This window comes from Manis pentadactyla, chromosome 4 (assembly GCF_030020395.1).
Source record: "Manis pentadactyla isolate mManPen7 chromosome 4, mManPen7.hap1, whole genome shotgun sequence".
Taxonomy (NCBI): Eukaryota; Metazoa; Chordata; class Mammalia; order Pholidota; family Manidae; genus Manis; species Manis pentadactyla.
The window spans coordinates 83,306,220-83,327,935 of NC_080022.1; the positions used below are offsets into that span (position 1 = coordinate 83,306,220).

General features: G+C 33.0%; 1 protein-coding gene across 4 annotated transcripts in view; it reads left to right on the plus strand.

Moving 5' to 3' along the window:
• Positions 1–21,716, plus strand: part of PTBP2 (polypyrimidine tract binding protein 2) — an 80,807-nt gene that overhangs the window by 22,001 nt on the left and 37,090 nt on the right. For all 4 annotated transcript variants that reach the window (XM_036883821.2, XM_036883822.2, XM_036883823.2 and 1 more), the window contains exons 3-5: positions 4,118–4,193; positions 19,917–20,089; positions 21,005–21,148. In XM_036883821.2, coding sequence (XP_036739716.1) covers positions 4,118–4,193; positions 19,917–20,089; positions 21,005–21,148 — 393 coding nt within the window. The remainder of the gene's footprint in view (positions 1–4,117; positions 4,194–19,916; positions 20,090–21,004; positions 21,149–21,716) is intronic.

The following is a 21,716-nucleotide window of genomic DNA, read 5'->3' on the forward strand; positions in this document are numbered from 1 at the left end:
TCACAAACATCTAAAAAGGTAAACTTGATAATATAGATTTGAAGAGGTCAAACATACTTTGAAAAACTAGGGAGGTCAGGATGTTGTTAGAGAATTAGCGCAGTTGTTAATAATCAGCATTTAGTCAACAATTAAGTGTGGATCCTGTGCTTGGTTGACAGTTGGGAATATTATAGTGAACATTAATGATGTGGTCCATGCACTTTGCATGGCAATCAGTCACTGTGTGTGTATGATCACATTTAATCCCAAGGACTGACATAGAGGTTATTCCTATTTTACAAATGAGGACCTTAAGGCTTACAGTTAAGTTGTTTACCTGTTTGCATTTACATAGCTAGTAGGTGGAAGTTGAACTCCAGACCCTTTTCCTTAAAGCCACGTTACATACTTGTCATAAAAACAAAGAAAACCAGTTCAGTCCATCACATCAACTGACTAAAAAAGAAAAATCACATGGGCATATCAATAGATGCAGAAAAAGCATTTGACAGAACCCTATACCAATATATGATAAAAACTCAATAAACTACAGCTACAGGGGAATTTCAACTTGATAAAGAACATCTACAAAAAAGTCTACAACTAACATGATATTTAGTGGTGAGAAACTCAGTGCTTTCTAATTGAGACTATTTTAGAAGGCAAAGATGTCTCCTTTCACCACTTTTCAACATTCTATTGGAAGTCCTTGCTAATGCAGTAAGGCAAGAAAAGGAAATAAAAGGTACAACAGATTGAAAAGGAAGACAAAATTGTTGTTCACAGATGACATGGTAGTCTGTGTAGAAAATCTGAAAAACTCAACAGAAAATCTGGAACTAATAAGCAATTATTGCAAGGTTGCAGAATACAAGATTAATATTCAAAGGTCAGTTGCTTTCCTATATACCAATCATGATGCAATTTGAAATTAAAAACACAATGCCATTTATATTCACATACCAAAAATAAAATACTTGGAGATAACACTAACAAAATACACAAGATGTATGTAAAGAAACTACAAATCTCTGATGGGCAAAACTGAATAATTAAAGAGATTCTGTTTTTGTGGCTAGGAAGGCTCAATATTGTCCAGATAATCAGTTCTTCCCTACTTGATGTTTCAATTCAGTACAATCCCAATCAAAATTATAGCAGGTTATTTTATAGGTATCAGAAAACTGATTCTAAAGTTTATATGGAGAGGCAAAACACCCAGAATAGCCAACACAGTATTGAAAGAGAAGAACACATTTGGAGAGGACTGGTGCTAGTCAACTTTAAGATTTACATTGAAGCTACAGTAATTAAAACATTGCAGTTTTGTTGAAAGAATAGACAAATCAGTGCTACAGCATAGAGAGCCCAGAATAGAGCCCTCCCAACCCCTCACCCAAATTCTGCCAACCTTTTTTACAAAGGATCCAAGGCAATACAGTGGAGCAAAGACAGCCAGCCTCTCTAACAATCTGCTGGAATGGGACATCCACTTGAAAAAGGAATGAATCGAGACAAAACATGCTTCAAAATAATTGGATCATAGACCTAAAATGCAATATCTATAAAACTTATAGAAGATAACATAGAAAACCTAGATGATTTTTTGTGTAATGATAGCTTTTTTAGATGGAACACTTTAGACACAATCCATGAAAGAAATAGTTGATAAACTGGGCTTCATTAAAATTAAAAACTCTGTGAAAGACAATAACAAGAGAATTAGAAAACAAGCGACAGAGTGGGAGAAAATACTTTAAAAAGATTCATGGGGAAATGGACTGGGAAAAGTGAAACTGGATAAGGTGGGGGACAACTGTGTTAGAAGTATTCTCTATTTCACAAGCCATAAAGCCCAAGTTGTAAATGCAAAGAACTCTTTTTAAAACTCAGTAGTAAGAGAATGGATGACCCTATTAAAAAATGGTCTGAAGACTTAGAGACCTCACTAAAGAAGATACACCTATGGCAAATAAGCACATGAAAAGATGCTCCACATCATATGTTATCAAGGAAATGCAAATTAAAATGACAAGATACCTCTTCATGCTTATCAGAATGACCAAAATCTGGAACATTGACAACCATAAATGCTGGTGAGGATGTGGAGTTAAAGGAACTCTTTTACATTGGTGGTGAGAATGCATATATAGCCACTTTGGAAAACAGTTTCTACAAAAGTAAGTACACTCTTACCATATGATACAGCACTCACACTTCTTGGTATTTACCCAAAGGAGTTGAAAACTTAATGTACAAGCAAAAACCTGCACACATATATTAACAGCACCTTTATTCTGTCAAAACTTGGAAGCAACCAAGAGTCCTTAAGTAGGTAAATGGATAACTAAACTGTGGCATATCCTGGCAGTGGAATCTTGGTTTTCTTTGTTCTTTTTTTTTTGCAGTAAAAAAGCAAAATGAGCTGTCTAACCATGAAAAGACATGGAGGAACCTTAAGTCTGTATTACTAAGTGAAAGAGTCCATTCTGAGAATGTTACATGCTGCATATTATAATGATGTATATGGTTGTACATTTGTCCACACCCCACTGAATGTGCAATATCAAGGGTGCATCTTTAGGTTAACCTGTAGACTTTGGCTAATTATGAGGTTCATACTTGGTAATAAATGTAACACTGGTGGAGGATGTTGATAATGGGAGAGGCTGTTCATGTGTGGGGCTGGGGCTATGGGAAATCTCTGTTTGCTTCCTCTCAATTTTATTTCAACCTAGAACTGCTCTAGAAAAGTAAAAACAAAAAAACTAGGAAACATTTTTATTGCTGTTAGCAAACAAGTAATGTATAACAATGCTTCTTAAATTTCAGCATGCATAAGAAGTACCTTCAGGATTCGTTAAAACTCATTGCTGAACCTTACCCTCATTTATTCAGTAGTTTGGGGGTACATCTGAGAACATGTATCACTGACAAATTTCCAAGTCTAATGCTGGTCTAGGAACCACATTTTGTGAATTTATAAAATACCTAGTTCTGTAATCATGTCATTATATAAAAGTGCCACACTGAATCTTCTATACTTGGATAAGAAATTAGACTTGATGCAAATATGGTATTAATGTGGCTTGATAACCATGTTTTTATTTTTCTCATGCTTGTATTTCTCTTGAGTCTTGGCTAATGAGTCAAAAATTTTATAAATAAGGAAATGAACTATGACTAATTTTTTTACTGTTTTGGTATTTGGTACAATACAGCTTATTAATTATGAATTTAAACACAAAGTAGCATAAAGTTTATGGTTAATTTGGATTGTTTTGGAATTCTTGAGATGCTTTGATCAAGTGTTTTCTGCATACACTTTCATTTTGATAGTTGCATTCAGCTTACTTGTAGTGATTGGCTTAGATCAGCTAGTATTTATTTTAAGTATTAATACTCATGTATGTAAATACACACATACTTAAAATAGGCCAAACAGTTGATTTAGTTATTTTAAATATTAGTGGTTTCACACATATTTTTGTAAATACAGATTTTAAAAACAAAGTAACAGTGGCTGGATCATATAACTGCGTTTGTTAGAATAAGAATTTGTAACATTTTCTCTAAAGGATTTAAAGATATGACTTAATCTTATTTTACATCGGGAGGCATTTCTCATTCTGTAGAATTTGCATTTGTGCTCATGTTGTAGCCACTGAAGTATATACCTAATTTAATTTTAATGATCGTGGTTAATATGAGTTGTCCAGCTCATGTGTATGAGGTTCTAACTTTCTGAAGACCTGAGTTATCTGAATGAATAAAGGTCTGTGGGTGTTGGAAGTTCATAGAATGATTGTGAGAAAGTCTAGCAGCTGTGGCATTAGTTTGTACCTAAAAAATAGTGGTAGTTCTCCAAGGCTTTGGTTATAGAACATAATTACTTTCCCTATTTATTTTCTATTGGACTTAGCTGAAAGTAAGGAAGAAACGAAACTCTTCTGGCTTTGTGGAAAAGGGAGAGAGATTTATAGGAGAATGGAGTTAAAATTTAATTTAGGGGTTAAAATTTTTAACTATTTCCAGCTCTTCAGTGAATATTTTAAAAGCTACAGAGTAACAGGCTTTTAGGTTAATATATTAAAATATAAAGATATCTTATGCTACTGTGTTTTTGTTTTTATAGAGAGGATCTGACGAATTGCTCTCAGGCAGTGTTCTCAGTAGTCCAAACTCTAATATGAGCAGCATGGTGGTTACAGGTAAGTGTTACTCTTCTAATCTGACATTATTTACCATTTTAGGGGCAAAATGCCAAAACTAAAATTTAGTCTGTTTTCATGGAAATGGGTATTAGTTTTGACTGCCTTCTGTTGAAACATTTTAGAGGAAATTTTACCAGAGTATATATGTGTCAAGTGAAAAAACCTGAAGTCGGTGACTTCTGTGGGCAAGTAACTTGTCTTGTTTTTTTTTTTTAATCATGAAAATGGAGCCCCTTTTTCATTCATATTATAAGTCTCCTCATCTTGCCCTGTTTGTACTGTACTTTTGTTTTTAGTTTTTGTGTTTGTGTGTCTTAGAATATTTTTACAAAATCTGCTCTTACACACCGGGGATATGTTCAAGATACCTAGCAGATACCTAAAAACACAAATAGTTCCAAAACCTATATGCTGTTTTTTCCTATGCATATGTACCTATAATAAAGTGACACAATTAAGAAATTAACAATAAAATAGAATTATGACAATATACTGTAATAAAAGTTAATGTGAATGTGGTATCTTTCTCAAAATACCTCACTGTACTGTACTCACACCCTTCACTCATTTTATCATGATGTGAGATGATGAAATGCCTATGTGATGAGGTGAAGTGAGGTATATGATATAGGCATTGTGATTTAGTGATAGGCTGCTTCTGACCTGTCAGACAGGAGGAGGATCATCTGCTGCTGACTGAGTTGGCCACAGGTAATAAACCACAGAAAGCAAAACTGGGGAAAATGAAACTGGATAAGGGGGAACAACTGTTAGAAGTATTCTCTATTTCACAAGCCATAAAGCCCAAGTTGTAAATAAAAACCAAAAGATTCAACTACATAGTAGTCTTTTTTGTGTGATTTCAACCTTTTTTTCTTTGCTCTTTCAATATTTTAATTCTTTGACTTGAGTTCCTTTATGTTATTTACTGGGAAATTTAAGATAAGGTATTTAATCTTTATAGTTAGGATTTTTCCTTAAATTGTATATATATCTGAAATAACATTGTTGGTTGGTTGTTAAGACTGTCTATAAACAAATACAGAGTAATTTTTAGACATTAGTTTTATGGCTAATGGACCAAAGATTGAATCTGATGATTGGATTAGTTTGCTGTTTAACTCTACATTTTCCATTATTTACCTACAACCAGTGTTCTTTTTTTCTAAATTCTTGAATCACTTGTTTGAGGAATTAATTGTATTGGGTAATGGAAGGATTGTAAAGGACTGGAAGCATTTTGATTTCCCTTAGTTACATTGCTTATGTATATATATATATCTTAGCACACACATAAACATCCCTGAAAGTTCAGCTAAGTAAGAAAACAGTAATGAAGTACTTGCCAAATAGAAAGATGTGGAGGTGAATTTGTCACACATCATATTACTGACTTTCCCATGTCATGATTAAAGGCAAAATCACTAGGCCATGATTTTATTATGCTAAAGTACCATGTACAAATAATTGAACAAATACGCTTAAATGTCTATAACTGTTTTGCCAGTTTAATTTTTTAAGACACTACATATAGTATTGATAAGGAAATGTCTTAAAAATTAGTGTGTAGAGTATTAATTGGTAACTGGTAATAGCCTCCTTCTCCACCATGTATATTCCAAAATTAAAAACTATAAAGCTGAGTAAAATATATGGGACAGCTGTTGTCTGGAATTGAGAAGGTAGTACAGGATAATAATCCTTGAGAGAAGGAAAACATGAGGTGAGTCCCATGATCACTTCGGCTTTCTACCTTGGGGTGCCCTACTATTGTACCATTGGGAGGTGGAGCCTCAGCAAAGCATAGAGGGCTCACTGAACTGAAGAGACTTAACATTGGAATTCAAAGCTGTTCAGACATCTGGGATTTGTGGAGAAGAGTCCTGAGAAAATATGTTGTCCAGGAATTTGGGCATAGGGCTGGGGGCATAGTTTGGTATGGGGATTCACTTCCTTCATAATTTTGAATAATGGCTCTGCAGCCTATGTAGAAATTGAAACTTCTGTAGGTCTATCAGAAATGACCTGCTCTCAGGCTGAGACCAGGAATGGTGATTCCAAAGATTGTGCAGTGCTGTGTGACATTGGAGTTCCCAGGAAATTAGAGTGCAAACATCTTGCAGAGTACTCTAGCATTCAATTTAAACTACAGAATGCCCAGGTGTTAAGAGAGAGTATGACATACTAGAGTAACTGCCAACTCTAAGACTTAAGTTAAAAACTTAAAAGTATCTAGCCTGATATGACATAAAGGATCATCAGTAATTTAATTGCCTGCCTAAACAAAACAATAACCCCGAAGAAGGCAAAATGATTCAGTCTTCCTCCAGTAATCATCTACAATATCCTGTATACAAAATTACAGCTCATATGAAGAAGTATGAACACGTTCTATAAAAGTAGAGAAGAAGCACCCAATGGGGAGCAGATACCAAAATTTCTAGATGTTAGAATTATTAGACAAGGACTAAAAATACTTTTAAAGTTACAAAAAAGAATATTGAGATAATGAGTGAACACATGTAAGAATGTGTTGAGATAACTACAAAGAAAGCAAATAGAAATGCTCTAAATGAAAAATACTATTTGAAGTGAACAGCTTACTGTTTAGGACCAGCAGAAGATCAGAGACAACTGAAAGGTTAGTGAACTTGAATGCAGATGAATGGAAATTCAGTGTGCCAGAGAAAACAAAGTACGTATTTGTATAACTAAGCAGTCTAATCGTACATGTAACTATATTTCCAGAGAAGGAGTAAAAAGAATGGGGCCAAATATGTATGTCATCAAAAGCAGTAATGGCAGAAAATTTAGAAATTTGGAGAAAAATGTCAGTCAGGGTAATGAAAAGGATCACATAACAGTCAAGATATTGAAAACTGATGATGAAGACCAAATCTTATAAACAATCAAGAAAAAGACATCTCACTGAGACACTGCACTTAAAACAAACAAAAATCTAACATGGAATGTAAATGTGTTTAAAGTCTTTACCTTTTAATCCTTTAAATTTGTTTGAAAGATTATATATATTTAAAAACTATGTATTATGGTTTATTATGTATATATATGTTCATATGACAAGAATTAGCACAAGTGAAGATAAATAGAATTTTTACATCTGTAAGTTTCTTAGAATTCACAAGAAATGAGAATATTAACTCTAACATAACTTCTAGGAAGTTAAAGTTGCATATTGAAATAATCTCTGAAAAAAGATCTGAAGAAATATATAGTTAAAGGATTAGAAACTTGAGAGGGGTGACTCCACATTTTCAAAAATTACTGTAAAGCTGCTGTAATCAAAGTAATGTTATATTGGCAAAAAGATAAATAGATGTCTGAAGAGAATAGAGTCCAGAATTAAACCCACACAATTATGAAAAAGTATGCAAAAACGAAAAAACAGCTTGGATTTAAATCTCACACCATTATATAATATTTAGCTTCAAGTGACCATGATGTGAATGTAGAACCTAAAAGTATATCTAGGAGAAAACATAGTAAAAAATCTTTGTGGCCTTTGTTAGACAAGTTTCTTTCCTGTAATCCCAGAAGCACAGTCTGTTGAAGAACAAATGGGGCTTGATTGGTTTTAAAAACTCATGCCCTTTAAAAGACACTGTAAAGAGAGTGAAAAGACAAGTCATAAGAGTGGTAGAACAGCTTTACAAAGTGTATAACAGATAAAGGGCTTTGATCAAGACTAAGAGTATCTAAATTCTAAAAACCATAAGGCAATAACTCAAATTTAATGAACTGGCAAAAATACTTAATAGTTCAGCAAAAACGGATGGTAAATAAGCACATGAAAAAGCTTCATGAATCATCTGAGAAATACAAATAAAAATTAAAGTTAAATAACTTGACCCACCTATTACAAATTGAAAAGACTAAACATACTAAGTGTTGGAAATGACATAGAGGAACTGTGTTGCTCACATACTGTTGATGAGAATGTAAAACTGTAGAACTACTTTGGAAAACAATTTGATAGTTCTTAAAAGGTTAAACATACCATATATGATCCAGCTGTTTGACTCTTAGGCATTTACCCAAGAAAAATGAAGGCACATATTAATTAAACTCACATCCATGTTTGTAGTAGCTTTTTTGGTAATATCCAAAGCCCAAAACAATCCAAGTGTCCCATCATCAGATGAATGGATAAATAGATTGCAGTTTTGGCATTATTTCCCATTGCATACAATAAAATCTTAGTCATATAGAATGAGCTGTTGGTACAAATAGTAGGGATAAATCAATCTCCAAATAGACTGTGAGAGAAGTCTGAAAGAAAAGAGTACATCCTGTATGATTGTCTATAAAAAACATTGGAAATACAAACTAAGGGAAATTGGATTTTGTGGGTGGGGAAGAGCAAGGGGGAGGGGTTGCAAAGGGCACAAATAAATTTGAGAGTGATGGATATATGCATACTTGTGAAGGTTTTATAAATGTATATACATAGTCAAAACTTGTCAAATTGTAAACTTTAAATATATGCAGCTTTTTGTGTGTGAATTATACCTTAAAAGCCTGTAGAGGTATAAAAATGGAATACTAACAAATACTCTGTTAATGCAGTACAAGAGAAAAAGAACAAAATATTTGATAATTAAAAAATAAATAGCTATATGTTAAACTTAAACCCGGTTGTAAATCTGTAATGTAAATCAATAAAAAGTATCCTAGTCTAATGCAGTAATAATGATAAGCTACTATGCAAGGCCATCGAGTCACTTGGAATGTAACTACTTTTAACTGAGATGTATATTTGTGTGTGTGTGTGTGTATGTGTATTTCAGAGATGTACGCAAGAGAGTAAGACTCAAGTATCTCATTTTTAAAAATAATGAGGCTTACTGTGTATTTCAGATATTATTGGTCTGAGAATAAGTACAGTTAAAAAGCAAATACTATCAGATTGGATTAAAAAGCATTGTCTACTAACTACACTAACTACATTCAGGTTGAAGTGTAGACATAGGTTGAAAGTGAGAAGAATGGAAAATAATATTTCATGCAAACAGCACAAGAAATCAAGTCTGATACTAGCATCAGAGTAGATAGAGTTCAAGAAAAAGATCATCGTGTAATGAAAAAGCATATGGCCAAAATATTAGAAAATATAACATTCCTTGTTTTGTAGGCTAGTAGTAACCGAGCTCCAAAGTACATTTTATTTAAAAAATGATAGAAGTAAAGAGAGAAACAAATCTACATTGTTGGATATTTTAACATTCTTCATGCAATTGATTGGACAATTAGATCTTTTTACAAAAAAAGTCACAGCATTTGAACAATACTGTCATTCAGCTTGGCTTAACTCAGTATGTAAAAACTATACCCAGTAACTGCAGAGTAACTACATAGACTATTTACCATGATAGAGTATATATTAGAACATAAAAACTCAATATATTTCAAATGGCTGAAAGCCTATATAGTATCTGAAATTTAATTGGAAATCAAAAACATTAAGAAATCTAGGAAATAACTAGATATTTAAAAACTGAACTACATAACTCTGAAGATGGAAAGAGCATATTTATGACAGAATGAAATACATTCTTACTGAATATGACATCAAAATTTGTTGGATGCAACCCAGGACATGGGGGGGGGGGACTATGTCCAGACCTATGTATCTATATTAAAAAAAAACCTATACTAGAATAAAGACAGGTTTAAAATTATCAAGAAAAAGAAAACATAAATACTAACATGGGAATCAAAGTGGATATTTTGTACAGATATTACAGTTTATAATAGAAAAATAAAGCAGTATTACAAATAGCAGTAATGCCAATAAATTCAGTAACTTGGATGAAATAGACAAATTCCTTTATGAAACTAATTTTCCAAAACAGACATAATCTATTATTTTATAATAGATATGGGTTCACTCTATCACAAAAATTGAATTTATAATTTAAAAAAATCTTTCCACAAAGATTACTCCAGGCATAGGTTGTTTAATTCAGGCATATGTGATTTCATTTGTAGGTGATTTCTTCAGGTAGGGGTGGTCTCACTGTTGGATTTTATGAAACTTTACAAGATAAAAGCCATCTTCATTATGCTTTTTTAGAAAATAGAGAAGCAGGAGATATGCCCTAATTTATTTTAGGATGCCCTCGTAACTGACACCAAAACCTAACAGAGGTAAAATACAATAAATCAGAATTTCAGACTCGTTTTTTCGTTAACATGAATGATAGCAAATCATATCCATCAGTATATAAAAGGTAACTCATGTTGATGAATTGAGGCTTAACCCAGGACTGTAAGGTAAACATTTGAAAGTGAACTCAATGTAATTTATCACAATAATACTATAAAGGAGAAAAAAAATCATGTCAGTAGAACCAGGAAAAACCATTTGACAAATACGGAGTCCATTCATGGTAAAATCTTAAAGAAAACTAGAAGGGAACTTTTAGAACATAGTTGATAAGGAGCATATAACATCCTATAACAAATTTTGTTCTTAATGGTGAAGTATTGAATGTTTTCTCTTTAAAAACAGAATTGATTTAAGGAAGTCTGTTTTTCACAATTATTGCAGCTTTTTCCTTACCTTAAAACAAATAAGATTAAAAAGCTTAACGACTGAAAAAAAAGTAAAATCTTATTCGTAATCAGTATGATTTTGTTTTTTATTGAAGTATTGTTGATATACAATCTTACATTGGTTTCACATGTACAACACAGTGTTTCAGCTGTTAGGCATATTATCAAATCCTAACCCCCTCTATTGTGGTTACTGTCTATCAACGTAGAAAGATGTTACAGAATCATTGACTGCCTGTATTCTCCATGCTGTAATACTATCCCATTGACTAGCTTACATTGTGATTGAGAATTACTTTGTTCCTTTATTCCCCTCCCCTTCCCGCACCATGTGCCCTAACCCCTCCTCCTTGGTAACCAGTAGTCACTTTTCAGTGTCTCTGAGTCTACTGCTGTTTGGTTCCTTTTGTTTTGCTTTGTTTTTTTTATTCCACAAATAAGTGAAATCATATGGTATTTGTCTTTTCTCTGCCTGGCTTATTTCACTGAGCATAATATTCTCCAGCCACCATCCATGTTGTTGTAAATGGCAGGATTTCTTTTCTTTTTATGGCTGAATAATACTCCATTGTGTGTATGTACCACATCTTTAACTATTCATCTATTGATGGACACTTAGTTGCTTCCACATCTTGGCTATTGCAAATAGTACAGCAATAAACATAGGGGCGCATATATGTTTTTGAATCAGGGATTTTGTTTTATTTGGGTAAATTCCTAAGAGTGTAATTACGGGATCAAATGTTATTTCTACTTTTAGTTTTATGAGGAACTGCCATACTGTTTCCCACAATCACTATGACTTTTTAAAATGGAAAACCCAGAGGATTCAACACAATGTTTGGTAGAACTGAAAAGTGAATTTAGAGTGGTTACAGGATATAAATTTCATATACAAAAATTGTTTCCTGAGACTGTTAGCAAATCATTGGAGATGAAATTTTTAAAAAACATATCTACAAAATATCAGCTAAAATATCGAGGGATAAATTTAACAAAAAATGTGGAAGACCTCTAATTTAAATCAATAATTATAAGACATAACAAAGAGAAGGACCTGAATAAATGGAGAGATAAACCATGTTTATGAATTAGAAGGCTCAAAATGTTAAGATGTAAATTTTTCCAAAATTCAGATGAAATTGAATCTATAAATCAACCATTCAAGTTCAGTAGGCCTTTATATTGAGATTGACAAGTTGTTTCTGATGTTTATATGGAAATAAAAGGACCTAGAATAACTAAAACCATTTTGCAAATAAAAAGTTAAAAAAAAAATAGTTGAGACATTAACTCTGATTTCAGGAGTCCCTGTAAGCATGTAGTATCAAAACAGTTTATTATTAGCCTGATTAGTGTACCAGAGTAGTGTTCAGAAGTAAACTACATTTAAGGTCAGTTGATAAATAATTTATTGCTCATTGGTGCATTGGTCATCAGTGGGGAAAGAGAAGTCTTTCCATTTCCAGCAAAGGTGCTAGAAAACAGTTGGATACACATATGCAAAAAGCAAAAAAAACATACTTCACACTTTACAGAAAAAAGATGAATTTTATATACCTAAGCCTAAAAAATAAATAAACTTTAAAGAAATTACCATAGAGTATATTCTCAACCTTAGGATAAATGAAGATTTCTTAGAAAACAGACACAAACCACTAACCATAAGGAATAATTTACAAATAAGACGTTTTATCTAAATGAAAAACTTCTCATTAAAACATTTTTAAAACAAAAGGAAGGCACAGAAATATTAATATTCAGGTACCAATACATGTCTGACAAAGAACTTGTATCCAGAGTATGCGAATTCTTCCACATCACTAAATACAAGCAGTCTACTTTTTTTTAAGGGACAAGAAAAAGAATATGAATGGCTTATAAGCACATGATGATATACATTAGTCATCAGGAAAACAAGTTATAACTACTAGGAGGTACCACTTTGCACCAACTAGAATCTAGGCTAAAATCAAAGTTGATGGGCAGTGTCAGGTACTGAGGATGTAGAGCAACTGGGAACTGTACATTGCCGGTGAGAGCGTAAAATAGTTTGAAGAACAGTTTGGTAGTTCTTACAAAGTTAAATATAAACCTACACTATGACTCAGTACTTCCACTTCTAGGTTTTTACCCAGAGTAAAACAAATGTTTACTACAAGACTTGTACAAAAAAACTTTATTCATTATGGTCTTAAATTTGGATAGCCTGAATATCAACAGAAAATAGGTCAGTAAATTATGATACATACCATGGATTAGTACTCAGTAGTAACAAATGACTATTAATACATGAAACATAGTAACATTGGTAAACATTATTTGAAGCAAAGAAACCATACCCAAAAGTACACCCTGTGGTTCCATTTCAGTAAAGAGCAGATGATCAGTTTTTAGTGTAGAAACCAAAACAATGGTTACCTGTGGGTGTTGCAGATACAGGAAGTACTAGGGAATTTTCTGGGTTGAGGGACATAATCTGTATCAGTTAACAAAGTTGTAAAATAAACTTGAATCCTTTCAGGCAGGGGTCTGGATATAGGATTTGATTTGTTTTTAAGGAGCTTGGACTTTACCAGATTTATTAGAAAAGAGTTCTGTTGTATTTTGTGGCAGGAGAGAGAGGTTACTGTATTTAGGCAGGATAGTTAAAAACTTAAAATCTAGAGATAATGAAGTCCTGAATTTTAGGGGCTTAAAAGTAGAATATGGAAGAAACTATGTATGAAGAAATTAGAAGAACTTCTGAGTTACTTGAAAGTAGACTGGGAAAAGTATTAAAAAATAAGAGTTTTGGCTTAGAATCACTGGGTTAATGGATGATTGTCCCATTAGCAAAGGGGAAATAGTGGAAAGGAGATTTGTGTTTGGTGGGAAGAAAGAATAATCTGTTATTTTTACTTTTTAAAAGTGTGTTTAGAAATTATATTTAATGTACTTGTGAAAGAATGAATCAAGTCTTTTTGTAGTGATGGAATAAAGCCTTTTTTTCTCTACATGCATCCAATTTATCTTTATTCACAGAAAAAACATCTTTATTCACAGAAAAAACATTGAGTTTTAAGATTTTTCTTTTTCTTTTTCTAACATGGAAAGATGAGAGTTTGTGTATGTTTTAACAGACCCTAGTTTAAATACTGTTGCCTATGAGAGCAAATACCATATAAGACCTTTGAAAGCTAGTGATTATACTTGCCTGGAAAGATAGATTATTGTTGTCCAGATGTCTCAAAAAGGGACGTTTTTAAAGACAGTATTACAAGGAAACTTGTATAGTTATCACATGCAGAACAGGATTTAATTCTTACATTCCAGCTTTATCCAAAATATTTCTTCTAAATGACTTTACTATAGAATTGTATTTCCAATTTATTTCAACAGTCTTTTACTTATCTGTCCAGACTTTCGTTCTGTATACGTACCTATTTTTTGTGTCAAAGAAAAAAATGATTTTAGAAAGGAGGAAAGTTAATGTTATTAGAAGCTTAAATAACTAAAAAGTCAATGCACTGACTATTTTTCTAATTAGTTCCTTCCAAAATAAAAGTGAAATGTTTCAAAACAACTGGCTCCAACTCGTATTGTAATTGGATTTTATTGAAAGTAATTTGTAACTATTTGGCAATGAGAAGGAGGCTTGACAATTTTAAGATAGTCTAATTTTTGCATCATTTCTTTAAAGCTCTAAACATGGAATATCCCTGAAAGTTAAGTATGTATATTTTTGCTGATGCTAATTGTTACTCTGTAATAGCAGAATTTATTACTGCTAAAAATCTGACATTTCGCTTAATGTGAATGAACTGAAATCATTCCATATATTTGGTATATGTTACTCAGGTTTTTTTTTTTTTGAGGTTTTCATTTTAATTTTACATGCAAACTTAAAAAATACGTCATTTATTTTTGTTATAATACTTTGAGTGTTCTAGCACATTATTTAACAGTTTGAGTGTGTATGATGTTTCCTTTTGCAGATAGAGGTAATAAAAGCCTCCCCTAGTTTAGTCTTCTCTAATTTTCCACCTTATGCATAAGATACTTTGGCAACTGGCTATACAGTTACTTGGAAATGCAGTTACAGCTAGTTTTTACCATAAGCCTAGTAAGATATTTTATGTGGTGGCCATTGGCGCTAATAGCTAGCAGAATAAAAGATCATCTGTCTATATATACCTGTGTCTCTGGGTTAACTCTTCTCTGGAATTTGTTTTCCCATATAGGAGTGCAGAGTACAAGCACTTTTTTCTTTGCTCAGATTCTCTTTGTTTGTTTATTTTCTATAGCACTAGCTTTTGCCATTAAGACTAACTAAAATTGCTTAGAATTAAAACTGCTTTGCCTCTTAGTATCATATTTGATAAAGGAAATTACTAATGCTTTTATAAATGCTTGAGCCGGAAAGACTTAAGAGAATGAGAATGTATTTATACTGTTAATATTTTTCACTGTATAGATGAAATGGGAAGTTTTGAAATGATGCTCTTCAGGTTGATACACAGTTGAAAGTACAGAATTAGAATATTTGTGAGTGACTGGGACTAAAATAATAGATGTACAAATTAAATGAGAAGGTGGTTTTTGAAACCTAGGTGCTGGGGTATTTTCATGAGCAAGTAAAGAGAGGAAGAACCTTTGGACCAAAACAGCTTAAACTCTAACCATTATTGGGAATGAATGAGCAAGTAGGGGTTCAAAGCAGGTAGTCAGTCAGTCATGGAAGTAAGAAAACTAGAAATAAATTGTTTGTTGGGGTGCTGTGAGTACATAGATTAGTTAAGAATGAGAACACTCACAGTTCTTTGACCACTGACGGACTGTTGGATTTGACAACTTACCTAAGATCTTGCTAAGATTGTTTATGTGAAAACTGGAGGTAAAAGCCAGGAAAAAGGTCAGTCAAGGAGGTAAGTAATAGACTGCTCAGAGGTGAAGGTGTTCACTGTAGCATTGAGGTAGAAAACCACTTTGGAGTTTGGAATAGAAATACTCAATTGCAAACAGTTTTTGCATGTTTTTTAAAATTTCTGAGTACAACATTATCTTCCGTAAGCCAAAGGCTTTAAGAAGGCTGAATAATATATGGAAAATTATCTAAATATTCTATAATTTACATAGAAATGACATGCATATATAAAACATTGCTACATCTATTGTTGTACAAGTTCTTAAATATTACTATAATTATTACTGGTTTTACATAGCAAAATCAAAGGTTTCTGGATTTACCTGGAAAATGGAAGGGAAAGGATCATGGAAACAGATCCAAGTTACTGTTCTTTTGAGGTAGGGCAGGGAAGTGGGACAAGTGTCATGCCATAGTAAAATCGACTTAGCCTACAAAAAAGGCCCAGCTTATTCTTCAACTTAATCTATAGGCTGTTCTTCCTCTTCTTCCCTCCCCTTAATTAAGTAACTTGATAACTTTAAGAGGACAGGCTATAGACCTCTGATGTGTAAATGAACCTATGTGGACAAAGACTGCTGAGATCCTAACCAACACAGTCACCTAAATAATCCTATTCTTAAGACAAAACTTAAAAGGAATCATGAATCACCCGTGTACATCATGACTTATGCTGACCCATACCCAAGAGGCCCTATAAAATGCCAAACCCTTAAGTGAGCCTCCTGAGGTTGCCCACACTCCCATTTCTTTGAGTTTGTACTTTTTATATAAAGCCTTCCCACTGCTCAACTTACTGTGTTTTGTCTCCACACTCGTATAGTGGTGTCTTTGTCACTGCGCTGTTTCATTCTGTTTTCCAAACCTAAGCACAAGTCTTTGCTCTGTCTCTGTTATACTCCAGCTAACTGTGGAGGGACTACTTATGAGAGCTCTGATTTGGGCTTGCAGGTTCCCGTTGCCTGGGTAACCCAGATAGGACTGTGACTGTACGATCATACTCTTTAGTAACTTGCCTGAAAATCTCCTTTTTTTGCCTTTGGGAAGTTCTCAGAACATAATCTCACTCCATCCAGTGCTTTGCAGTTCCCCCAAATCCTGGGGTGGTAGAGGCTTTTAGTTCCCATGCTGTACAGATCCAGACACACTGGATGCCAGGTGACCCTGGTTTTAGGAGTTTGCAAGGGATCTGCCCTATGCTGAGCCGTAGTTCAGGGAACTTCTATCCTCTGTTCTTCTCTGCTCTCTGCTGCCTTCAAGGCAGCTGCCATTCCTCACTACTCTTGCATTAATGAATTCCTTCCTTACCTACACTCTTCCTACCTACTCAAGAATTATTTCTAGTTCAGAGTTGAGAACCCTTCCCCATCAGGTTCAGGTTTCACCTGGTGTGCTGGGAGAGAGTTCCCCAGACACAGCTACCCAGCAACACTTTTTGACTTCTGAAGAATGGTGATCTCTAACCCAGTAAGACCCAGTCTGATAAGTGGTCTAGATACCTCAGTCTGAGGGCCACACATTTTCTTGTGGCCTTTTTCTTTTCTAGTACTGGGGTGTTTTATGTATGATAACATGCTTAACTGTGTGATTAATGAAGTCTTCATTTCTCAATTTCACATCCTCACCAGTACCATTATTTAAAATGAAGACTGTCATAATATTTAACAAAAAATACGAGTATTTAGTAGCCACCTTAACTGAGGGAGTATGAGAGTGTGAAGAGTGTATAAATTTTGATAGTTACATAGTCTTCAGGAGAAAAGGACAAATCTTTAATAGGCCGTCCTATGTAATACGACGTTTGTTTTTGAGGTGCTCCTATATTGTGGTGGGTTAAGAGCATGGGCCAGGAAGTCATACATACTCCCTGAGTTTTAATCCTTTTTCTTCTACTTCTTGTCCTCACCAGTTAGTAACTGTCTAACCTTGGGCAAGTTAATTAACTCTTCTCTTTAAATGGAGTTGATGGTCATGATAATAGCAATCTCAAAAGTTAAGTGCCTGGCATGTAGTTAACTTTCAGTGAATGTTTAAATACTGATGTTTTGTGTTAAGAAAAAATAGATCATCATCTTTGATTGTTAAAATTCTCCCACCTTCCTGTATTATTTAGCTGCTTTACTTCCACTCATCATCCACTGTCTGGAAATCCAACACAGATCTAAAACAGTAAACTACCGCTTTAATTAATCCAATACAGATCTAAAACAGTAAAATATTGTTTTAATAATAAGTCTAAGCAGGCCTTTGCCTTTGGAAATCATATTCTAAAAATCGTTTGAAAGGTAATCCTTTTCCCCCTGTGTATATAGTGATAGATGGTACCTAATCCCAGAAGAGAAAGAGTAAGTCAGTAAAAACTGAAATTTGCTGGTTTTTAGTTTTCTGACATGGTAACCTATAAATGAGGGGCTCTAGGTTGAATTATGAAGTATTTGTCCCTGTTATTCAAATCAACAAACAACACACACTATTTGCATTCTATACTCAGATTGTTTTGCCAAGAAAAAAGCTTTAGTCTAACCTAAGAAGAATATGCACTTAATATGTCCATTATATTTTAAGGTATAATTGTATTTTTTGACTCCATTTAACTTATTTTCAGTTAACAGACCCAATGATAATTTGTTAGATAAGATGTCAAAAAATAGAAAACTCACCCACTTTTTTCTTTCTGGTTAAGTTCAGGTACCTGTGCATACACAAATTGTCCTTTGTTATGAAAGGAGGTATGGAGAGCTTCCTATAGTTTTGGTATTTCTGGAGTGATGAAGAGCTAGCCAGCAATATTTTCATTAGAAGCCATAGCTTACTACTCTTTCACAAAGCCAGCCTAACAGGACTTGAAGATGCGTTGGCTGGCCATTCATGTACAGAAACATGAATTAAACTCTTAGAAAAAAAGTGCAATTTGACAAATGATGAAGTGAGTCACATGTTACCGCAACAGATAACATCACTAATTGTCCGATGAAGTCACTACCATATCACCCTCTTCCTGTTCACTGAGTTACTTTTAATTACATTACTTTGCTTTACTTTCCTCATAGCACTTAGTCACTATATTATCTTGTTCGTGTAGAAGTTAAGTCCACCTCTCCCACTAGACTGTCAGAGAGCAGAGCGGCAGGGATCTTTCTGACCTTGTTAACTGCTGTACCCCCAGAGCCTAAAACAGTGCTGGGCACATTCATGATACTCAGTAGCTGTTTGAAGATTAAGTGTGTGAATGAATTTTGAAGATACTTAAGAGATCAATATGATCTTAGAGTTTTATAGATATTGTTGAATATACGTATGTTATATATATAATATTGCTTATAGATAGTGTTGATTTGAAAGCTGCATAAAGTACCTAAAATTATATGCAAAATGCAGCATGCGTACATTTCTCAACGTGTACCTTTCGTTGAGATGATCCTTCATTTTAGTTAGTCTCAGAAATATCCTTGAATCCTTAGATGATTAGGACCACCAGACTGTGATAGTAGATAGACTGCAAGTTCTTCAAACAGTTTTACATAAAACAACACCTATTATATTGCATCCATAGTAAAGTTTTTTTTATGTGAAGCTTTGGGATAAAGGCATGTAGCTAACTTGGTGATTAAAATATATCAGTTTACTTTAAAGCTCAGAGTAACAATGTTAAATCTATGGATGATTTATAGTATATAGGTATTGATAGCAACAAAATATTTAAGTGGATTAGTGGTAATGTTAAACTAGGAGAGGCTCATTGTTGGGAAGCCATAATATGAATTGACTGTATAATCAGTTTTACAGCATAGCCTTCTTTGATCTCACTTTTGAGTATGATATTTTCCAAGTTGAACAGTTTATAATTTCTAAAGTAAAATAATCTCCCTAATTTTTTGCTAAATCAGATTTTTCACTTTTTTTGGTATGTTTGTTAGTCTGTAGTAAGATGACTAAATTGCATGATAATTGTGTTCTTCAACCATTGTGCAGTTTTTTATGAAATTGCATTTTAGTTTTGCTCATCACTTGTTACTCTTCACATAATACTGTTCAGAAACAAATATTCAATAGTAATTTTAATTAACTGATAACTTCATTTAATAATTGGTGGATATGTTTTTCTCCATTCCTTTGAAAACCCAGGTTTTGAATTCTTAGGAATTACTCAAGTATACTTAACTATGTTTTTAGGTTTTTTAAACTTTGTGTTTTTTATGCAGATAAAATTAATAAAGACTGTTTTTAATGTCTTTCAGCCAATGGTAATGATAGTAAAAAATTTAAAGGAGAAGATAAAATGGATGGCACTCCTTCTCGTGTACTTCATATTCGAAAATTACCTGGTGAAGTGACAGAAACTGAAGTTATTGCTTTAGGTTTACCTTTTGGTAAGGTGACCAACATCCTTATGCTGAAAGGAAAAAATCAGGTATACTACTTTCAGGACTTAACAAATGTTAAGCCCCATACTAGCCAGCAAATGTGAATTAGCTATTGCCTAATCAAAGGGTAGAATATAACAGGTTACCTTTCTAAAACAACATAACAGAAGTCTACGTGACTTTTCCTGGCAGCTGTGTATGGAAAATACTAGGAAGCCAAAAATTAATGATTTGCCATAGTTTTCAAATTTTGCCCTTTTTAGGACCTTTATTGAACAATTGTTATAATGAGATTATAGAAAATATAAATGAAATATTTCTTTTATTGTGGCTATGCTCTTTGTAGTATCAGAAATTAGTAGGGGTACTAATAGCTTCTTACCTTTTAATCTTATCCCGTGGAAATGGTTATCTGATAGCATTAGAAGAAAAGTCATTAATCCTAGATATTCTAGGGCCCAGGAATATTAAATATAAAATTTTGTTTTAAAATTTCTGATGATACCATTTAGAAGAGTTTATGAAATTTAAATTCTCTTAAATACAATTAAATATCACTAATAATTTGACATTTAATTTTCTATATTTTTGTCTCTTTCAAATTTTAGTGCTTTAAAAATGAGATCTTAAATTCTCTAGGTTAGGAGTGATAAAATTCTGATGCTAAAAAATGTTTAGATTTTATTTTTTCTAGCTTTTGTTGGGGAATTTGTAATTGTGGTGTATGGAAAATCAGAAGTGGAAGGCATAAGCACCATGTACTAAAAGAGCTTTTTTCTGAAGTTAGCTTTAATTGTATACTTAAACTCCAATAAAGTATTTCTAATTCTACTTATTACTGTATCTTAAAAGGTTATATTCTAGGTAACTGATTTTTCTAATTAGCTTAATAGATAACACAGATATGAAATTTATTTGAATTTAATTCATAGTATTAAAATTTTTGCTATTTAAATTTTCAGGCATTTTTGGAGCTAGCAACAGAAGAAGCAGCTATTACTATGGTTAATTATTATTCTGCTGTGACACCTCATCTTCGTAACCAACCGATTTATATCCAGTACTCCAATCACAAAGAACTCAAAACAGATAATACATTAAACCAAGTGAGTATGTGTAGTTAAATAAATAAAATGATTTAGGACATAATAAGAATCTCATAAACATAAGTAAAATTTTTAACCATGCAGAAGACGTTTCCATGGACATTTTCTTGTTACTTTTAAGACTTCTATAGTATGTTTCTAAATGTCAGTTTGCAAAAGTATGTGCATTTGATTCATATTTTAAATTATTACTGGATGAATTAAATAGTATTTTTTTCAGTGGTTTTAAGGTCCTGGTCAAAATGTTTGTTTTCTTATTGCAAGTTAAAATTTTTGTGTAGAAACTTTATGAGGGTATGACTCATTAATAGAACAAACTATAAATAAAACTGCTGCTTAGACTTTAGGGTATAAAGGCCTTTGGTTGTCGTTTTGTAGGTCTTAATTTCTTACAGAAAAATTCCTGTTGAAAATTAATGGTTTCCTTAGGGGTTGGGGGAATGTAAGAATTGAGAATGTATAAATGTATTGACTTTTTCAAAATGTGGTATAGAAGATATTATGGTTTTTTAGCTGATTGTGTGTTATAGCAAGATCTAAATTGTATCTGACTCTATCTTACTGAAAA